Here is an 8,749-nt window from a genome sequence, read left to right as displayed (position 1 = left end):
CCCTCTGCATCCTGCAATTCATTGCCACTTCACCTTCATGAAGAAGGCATAGTTGGCCCAAGACCACCAGACGTGGCCCCATACGTAGCATCATGACGTAAAAGGTATATCCAAGATAACAATTCCATGATCAGCCATATTATTGTTACTAGGTCATTTAACCACCTAATCAATCGCAGTTTATATAACTTTAGTATTGAAAATTTTTCACCTTATAAATAAACCATCTCCATAGTTCTTTACATCAAACCATCTTCACTGGAAATTGTTTGTCAAACCCAAACATCGTCAAAACCATGTAATCGCCGTCTCGCCACTGTTGATATTAGTTAATTGGAACCATTAACATGTCTAGAGAGATTCGATAATATTCTGTAAATTACAATTTGCAACTTGCTCTATATATATATATTTTTACTAGTACCCAATCATAATCAACCAAAAACAACCCATATCTTATCTACACAAGTTACCAAAATCTAATCCAACAAACATTTACATTTGGAATTGATCCATTTCCAATCGTATAAAGCTGGAATCTGTACGTACATACGTATATGTGGAATCAAACACCATACATCGCCGGAACCATATCAGAACCACATCTCCGACTGCCACCAAAGAAATTACTCACAATCGAATCAACATCCTCCACTCCAACTCCGATGCACACCGGACCCCCATTGCCTACCCTCACATTCGGAGCATCTCTGCACTTACCCATACACTTGCAACCCACCACCGCCGCTTCTCCGCCTCCTACCGCCTTCTGAAAATTCTCCAGCAACATTTCAGCTCCAGATTTCTTGCACTTCCCACCCATGCAAACCTCTATCTTGTTAATTCCCTCATCAACACTAACCAATACGTCGCTAGGAATCAAGCCTGGGATTTCCGTGATACTCAAAGATGGTGATGGTGATGGTGATGGTGTTACTTCTTGAAGGATGACTTTTGGGGTTGTTACTGTTTTGAGCTGCTTCATATCAACCATGTTCTCACAGTCAGATTCTGAAGAACAAGAACTCTCCGACGAAGACGACGACTCATTGCAAACCATCATCATCTTGGCAGCTTTCTTCTTCGCCTTCTCTTCTTTCTTCATCCTCTTCGATTCCATCTCCTCTGCTTTTAGCTTCTGTAATTGTCCAAGTAACACCTCTGTTGCTTCCTGCAAAATCACAAAATATTCAGCATAAATTCTTCTATAAAAACCAGATCAGCTGAATCTTGATAATATTAACAAGAGAAAATTAGGGAAACTGATCATACCGAGATCATCTGTCCCTTAACTTGGTGATCCAACCCATCATCAGGATTCAAACCGAAGCCCATATCAGAGAAAGTAGACAAATTCTTGGACAAACCCTTGAGCAGTTTCAGTTTCTTCTTCATATCTTTCTTCTTTGAAGCAATATCTTTCTCCTTTACAGCCATCATCGGCCCGTTATAATATTGTAAGTGGCTCTTGTCGGAAAACTCATCAAAACCCACGGAAGCAACAAGGGACTTCACATTGAATGATTGTTTAAGACAGAAAGATCTGGCCGGTTTCATCTTCGGAAAAGAGTGCAAGTGCAGGGAGTTGAAGGCATCACCACCGCTCGAAGAGAAGCACGGAGCCTGACGGAGTACAACGCCGGCGACCTCCATCGATATTACTACTACTACTACTACAAGAAGTGTGTGGTATCGATCGGCTTTTAATTAAAAGAAAAAAGACCCAAACAACGAACCTAAAAAGCGAAACGTAGAAGAAAGAATGGAAGATGTGGAAGGGTTTGTGGGATTCGGATGAATTGAATTGAATTTGTGACGCACCAAAGAACGTGGCGTGGAAGCGGTGGATTTTCTAGTGTTTGACGGTGAAGGTGCTTTAATCTGGGTCGTTGGATGGTCATCTGGATATACGTACGCCGTTGGATATGACGTGGCAAATGATCGCCGCCTAGCACTCGTACGCTTGCGACGGTTATCAGTTTGCCATGCTCTTTAGCTTTCTTGGCATACGCGCTTTTATGATCTCTGCCATTGGATTTAACCACTTTCTTCTTATTCCTTACGTGGACTGCCACGCAGACTGCTTAGTCATCACCTTTTGACAGATGTTACCCTTCTTCGAATATTCGCATATATCGTCTACACTTCAAATATCAAAATTAATTTATTTATCTTATTAGTTTTACGATTAACTACATCAATATTATTATAAATATATACAAATACAAAATTACTCTAGCAATATATATATATATATATATATATATATATATATATATATATATATATATATATATATATATATATATATATAGATAGAGAGAGAGAGAGAGAGAGAGAGAGGCGGGTTCAATTGAGAAAATAAAAAAGATTGAGAATGAGAAATCATTCTCAGCCACTCATTTAATCTAAGCATAAAAAGACACGGTGACAAACTTATAAATATGATATAATAGCCTTCAATCACAAATACGTAAATGTAGAGAATTAGATAACAGTTGAAATTTATTCTAATTGATTGTTATCATCCAAATTTATCCTCCAACCTTCAACAATCCGGATTTCTTCAATTAAATCATCGATCAACGTCATCCTGGGTTAATCAATCATCGATCTTCGTTAATAACACGTTTATCAACAACATTCAACAGTTGACAACAAAAATTCGTTTTTTGCTCTTTCAATCCAACCTTCAATTCTGCTTGAATACGAGCATATCTTCAACATCTATGATTAATTATACTTCCAGCATCGTTAGATCAACATCATCGATAATCAACAAAAATTTCAATTTGTATTATTCATTCAACATCGATCATCAAATAAAACATCGAAATTAAGGTTAGAAAAAGATCAAATCATTTTTTGTTTGAAAATTTTCATATATTTCTCTACCAATCTACTATTTTGTAAGATTTAAATCGTCAAATTATCATATTTATCACATTTTTAAAAAAGTTAACTTGTATGCACTTCAACTGTTTGATGAAATGCACAAACTAAATTATCACGTTATATTCATATATGAATATGTTTTCTCACCTGAATCAATATGTGATTATTAAAACACAAAACAAATATGCATGTATGTATGTTATTCATATGTGAATAACATATAAAAATTATATATATTTCTGAAAACAGCTTGTAATATTCAGATATGAATACACTGTGCAATATTCACATATGAATATACCAACTATTATACATAAGTGAATATACGATCTAATATTCACAAGTGAATATACTATGTACTATTCTCATGTGATATATCATGTAATACTATATGCAAGTCTGTATGTTATTCATATGTGAATAACATATAAAAATTATATATATTTCTGAAAACACCTTGTAATATTCATATATGAATATACTGTGCAATATTCACATATGAATATACCAACTATTATTCGTAAGTGAATATACGATATAATATTCACAAGTGGATATACTATGTACTATTCTCATGTGATATACCATGTAATACTATATAATATTCACATATGAAAATATCATCTAATATTCATAAGTGAATATACCATCTAACATTCACAAATGAATATACTATATAATATTCACAAGTGAATGCATCGTCTAATATTTAAATATGAATATACTAGGTTTAATATATGCTATATTCATATATGAATGATACTTAAATTGTAAAAAAAATTAATCATAGTTTTTATTCATAAGTGAATAACGAATGTACTGTAGTAAAAACCTGATTCATTTTTATTCACTTATGAATAACGATAGCTGAAAATATAAAAAAAAAAAATTTTATCTTAAAACTATATTAATATGGATGTCTATTTGTAGAGAATAAAAAAATCATGAATTTTAGTATATTTAAAATCATTTTTAGATAAAAATAGCTTCTTAAAAATTAAAATAAAAACGAAAAAACTATGTTTTTGTATATATTAAGGTAATGCTTAGCATAGTTTAAGGAAACATGTTTTGTTGGAAAACACATGTGCATTCATTTCCCATTTCCGCCGGTACGTTGGAGACTTTTGCGGCAAAAATAAATGATTGGCTGAGAATGATTCCCCCATTCTCAACCTTTTTTTTTCTCAATTGAACCCTCATCCTCTCTCTCTCTCTCTCTCTCTCTCTATATATATATATATATATATATATATATATATATATATATATATATATATATATATATATATATATATATATATATATATATATGTAACAACCCGGATTCCCAGGTATTAATTTATTCTTCTAATTTTTGGTGTTTTGTGAGGAGACTCGGCAAGTTGGAGCTCAAACTTGCCGAGTATGATCGCGGTTTGGGAAAGGGTTCGCGTCCGGACTCAGCGAGTCCAAAAGATGGACTCGGCGAGTCCACGTTGTTTAATGAAACCCTAATTTCTAGGGTATGAGACCTATTTAAAGGGGCTTATGGCCGTCATTTGCGACCACCAACCCCAGAGAGAACCCTAAAAGAGTCCTTGAGCGTTTTGTGAGAGAGAAGAGGAGGATCTTTGATTATTTGTGGGTGATTTTGCATATAGAAGAGGATCAAGGCAAGAGGAGACCAAAGGAGGTGCTAATCCAGTGATTCCTGAGTCCAGAGACTTCATTTGAGGTAACCATTTGTTCCTTCCTCAGCCCTTGGTGCAAATCTTAGAGTTAGGGCTTCTTTGTGGAATGATTCATGGGGTGATTGGCCTCTTTTTGTGTTGATGCTTTAGATCTGGACCCAAAGAGGTCCAGAGACTCTTTTCCCTCAAGCTTTATGAGTGTTAATGGAGGCCATGAGCTTAGAATATCATTCTAGAGACCATATCATCATATAAGGCCTTTGGACCTTTGCATGAGCACCAAGATTGTAACTTTACGTGATGAATGTGCTTGGAAGGACTGGATCTATGAGTTAATGGAACGGATCTGACCTCAGGAGTGAGTTTGAGTTCATGCATGGCTTAGACTCGCCGAGTCCGAAGAACAGACTCGACGAGTAGCATGAAGATTGTCCATAACCACTTAGCGAGTGGTCTTGCCGAGTTAATGGGTTGACTTAGTGAGTCAGGGAGAGTTAGAAAGGGTTGACAGGTGGACTGAGTCGAGCTGGAACTCGCCGAGTTGTTCTTGAGACTCGGCGAGTTGAGTCGTGGTGGCCCCGCGATTCATGCCAGGTGGAACTCATCGAGTCAGGGAAGTACTCGACGTGTCAAGAGAGGATCCTAGGGAGTCAGTGAACACGTATAGACTCGCCGAGTCGCTCTAGTGCACTCGCCGAGTCCGGTCAAAGTTGACCGTTGACCGTTGACCAGAGTTGACCAATGTTGACTTGATAGGGGTAGTCAACCTTAGTTGAGAAAGTGTTAATTAGAGATATATTGTGTTATAGGAGGATTATAGCTCGGAGGATCGAGCGCGAGTGATTTCCGGGATTTGCGAGTTATCGAGATACGCGAGGTGAGTCTTCTCACTATACTTTACCTTGAGTAGGTAATCAGAGTTATGTGACAGAGTATTTGTATGCCATATGTATGTTATGTGTTGTACTGCATTATTTCTATGTGATTTGTGTTGTATATGTTTATAGAGTTGGAACCGGAAGGTTCCCAGAGTTAGAACCAGAGGGTTCACAGAGTAGGGTCTACGGACCCACAGAGTTCTAGCCTCGAGTGGCTAATATGTGTTATGCGTGGTATTTTGGGGAACTCACTAAGCTTTGTGCTTACAGTGTTGGTGTTGTTTGTTTCAGGTACTAGTGATGATCGTGGGAAGGCGTCGGCTTGATCAGTACACACACAATGGGATTTTTATGTTATGTGATCTTGGTTTTCTTTGTATGACATGGATTGGAGTTTCAAACATTGATGTTTTTATGAAAATTAAATGAATATGTTTTATATTATGCGAAAAATTATTTTGAAATTTACAGTGTTACAAGTTGGTATCAGAGCCTTGGTTTGAGGGATTCGAGTACACCTTCGGGCGTATTTGAATTCAAACTGAGGATTTGAGAAGTATTTTCAAAAAGAATAAAATATTTTTGGAAGAACGCAGAGTAGAGTTGTGTGTACGATCAGTCCGCGCCCGAACGGTGATTTCCCAAAATACCCTCATGTTATGTGATATTGATATTGATATGATGTATTCTCATGCTAGAGTAGGCTAGGTACTCCTATTAGGACTAGAGTGGCCTGATTTGTGATGTCTTAGCCTAGGGAGAGGTGAGCTGCTATGAGATGCTTGAGAGTGAGTAGGTAGCAACGAGGGGCTTATGAGAGATCTGTTAGAGAATGGATTATGCATGATAGAGTACTTGGGATTTGGAATCCGAAGAGGAGGACTTGGGGTGTATTATGATACGGTGCAGACAGTAGTATTGGGCCCGTACTATTGAAAGCACCGGAGCGGTGTACAACCCAAGTAGGAATCTTTGGAATACCAAGGATCAAGGAAGGATGAGTTTTTGAGTGTGAGTATGCACGAATGGATTCTAATTTATTGTATGTTGTATTTTAGAGGTAGATCATGGTGAGGACACGTCTGATGCCTGAGAGCAGTGAGACCAGTGATGAGGAGATCCGCTGGATCATCCATGAGGAGGTGGCTGCGGCCATTAGGGCAGAGATACCAGAGATGTTCAGGTCTATTAAGACCACGCTGATTGAGACCTTTGACGAGCGTTATGCCGCTCTTTCTGAGGCTGCTGTTGCAGCGGCCACCGTAGCTATTGCTGCCGCGAGGCCGCAGGGTGGTGATGCGTTGCTGTTCCGAGAGTTCAGCAACACAAAACCGCCAGAGTTTGATGGGACCCAAGACCCGGTGGCGGCTATGAGATGGATTTCTGACATAGAGGGGTGTTTCTTCACTTGCTCATCTCCTGAGCATTTGAAGGTTCGGTTCGCGCTGAACCAGCTTCGCTTGGGAGCGAAGGACTGGTGGAAGTTTGTGACGGCGCACTTTTACGCCTGCTGAGCTTGCGACAGTGACTTGGGAGAGGTTCACTGTCATGTTCCGAGATGAGTACGTTCCCTAGGTGGAGAGGGAGCGTTTGGCTTAGGAGTTTCTGACCCTCAAGCAGGGTACTGAGTCTGTTACGGCGATTACCAGGATGTTCCATGATAGGGCGATGTTCTGCCCTGAGCACGTGTCCACCGAGCAGGCACGTATGAGCCGATATCTGAGTATTTTGAGGAGAGACATTCGGGAGTTCGAGGCGAACTCCTCGTACCGTACATTTGTTGAGCTTCAGGAAAATGCCCGGAAAAGGGAGATTGAGCTAGAGACTCAGGCCAGGGAGGAGGCGGAGTCTCAGGGGAGGGATCATCGACCGGCGCAGTCTCAGCCGGAAACCAAGCAGGCCAAGCCCGCTGATCCCAAACTAGGGAGCCAGAAGGGCCGCACTTGTGGGAAGTGCGGCAAGGGTCACGATGGAGTCTGTAGAGCGGGATCTTGCTACAAGTGTGGCAAGGAGGGGCATATGGCCAAGGACTGCCCCAAGGGGTTTGCGGTGTGTTTCCATTGCAACCAGACTGGACACCGGAAGGCAGAGTGTCCGCAATTGCGAGGATCATCTCAGGGAGCACCTCAGGGATCTGCCTCTGCCGCCATCAGAGCTACCGAGAGTCGGCCAGTGAAGGCCGAGGCGCCGAGGGCACGAGGGAGAGCTTTTCAGTTGACCGCGGAGGAGGTTCGTGCAGCGCCCGATGTCGTGGCTGGTATGTATTCTTTCGTGTATTTATTTTGATGTTAAGATATTATGCTTATATTATGTTATGCGTAGGTACTTTTCTTGTGAATTATGTACCTGCCTTGGTGTTATTTGACTCGGGTGCGAGTCGGTCTTTTGTATCTTTGGCTTTTAGTCAGCATATCAGTGTTAGTCGTGAGGCGTTGAGTCGGCCTCTGAGAGTTTCCATAGCTGACGAGAGGGTGATATATGCCACAGAGGTTCTCCGAGGGTGCGTAGTCGAGATTTTCGGTGTTGAGTTCCCGATTGATCTGGTTCCTATTGCAATGGGTGATGTCTGTGTCATTGTGGGCATGGACTGGTTGAGCAGATTCGGTGCGGTTATCGACTGCGAGCGATAGCTGGTGACCATACGAGACCCTAGTGGGGGAGCTCTTATGGTGTACGGCGAGGGTACACGTTCAGGATCAGCGTTTTGTTCGGCCGCTAGGGCGAGGCAGTGTCTACAGCAGGGCTGTAAGGGTTTTGTGGCGTATGTGATGGATACGCGGGTGGATTCCGAGAGACCGAGGTCAGTTGAGGAGGTTCCGGTAGTGCGTGAGTTCCCGGATGTATTTCCTGAGGAGTTGCCGGGTGTGCCTCCTGTGAGGCAAGTGGAGTTCAGTATCGACTTGGTTCCGGGGGCCGCGCCTATCGCTAAGGTGCCTTATCGCCTTGCACCTCCAGAGATGCAAGAGTTATCCTCACAGCTTCAGGAGCTGCTGGGAAAGGGGTTTATTCGGCCGAGCAACTCGCCGTGGGGAGCGCCTATCCTGTTCGTCAAGAAGAAGGATGGTTCACACTGGATGTGCATTGATTACCGGGAGTTGAACAAGCTGACAGTCAAGAACCGTTACCCGTTGCCGAGGATCGACGATTTGTTCGATCAGTTGCAGGGAGCGTCTTGGTTCTCCAAGATCGATTTGAGGTCTGGATATCATCAGGTGAGGGTGCGAGATGAGGGCGTCCAGAAGATAGCTTTCAGGACGCGTTATGGGCATTACGAGTTTGTGGTGATGCCTTTCGGGCTCACCA

The 8,749-nt window shown here is 41.3% G+C and overlaps 1 protein-coding gene across 1 annotated transcript; it reads right to left on the bottom strand.

Moving 5' to 3' along the window:
* Positions 1–370: 370 nt before the first annotated feature.
* Positions 371–1,843, bottom strand: LOC111914211 (diacylglycerol O-acyltransferase 3). The gene is made up of 2 exons (XM_023909991.3): positions 1,273–1,843; positions 371–1,171 (listed from the first exon to the last, which is right to left on the bottom strand). Exons 1-2 carry the CDS (start codon positions 1,651–1,653, stop codon positions 566–568), a joined length of 987 nt encoding a protein of 328 aa, XP_023765759.1. The 5' UTR covers positions 1,654–1,843; the 3' UTR covers positions 371–565.
* Between the last annotated feature and the right edge of the window lie 6,906 nt (positions 1,844–8,749).

The sequence above is a fragment of the Lactuca sativa genome, chromosome 6 (genome assembly GCF_002870075.4).
Source record: "Lactuca sativa cultivar Salinas chromosome 6, Lsat_Salinas_v11, whole genome shotgun sequence".
Taxonomy (NCBI): domain Eukaryota; kingdom Viridiplantae; phylum Streptophyta; class Magnoliopsida; order Asterales; family Asteraceae; genus Lactuca; species Lactuca sativa.
This window is presented reverse-complemented; position numbering and strand designations above follow the sequence as displayed.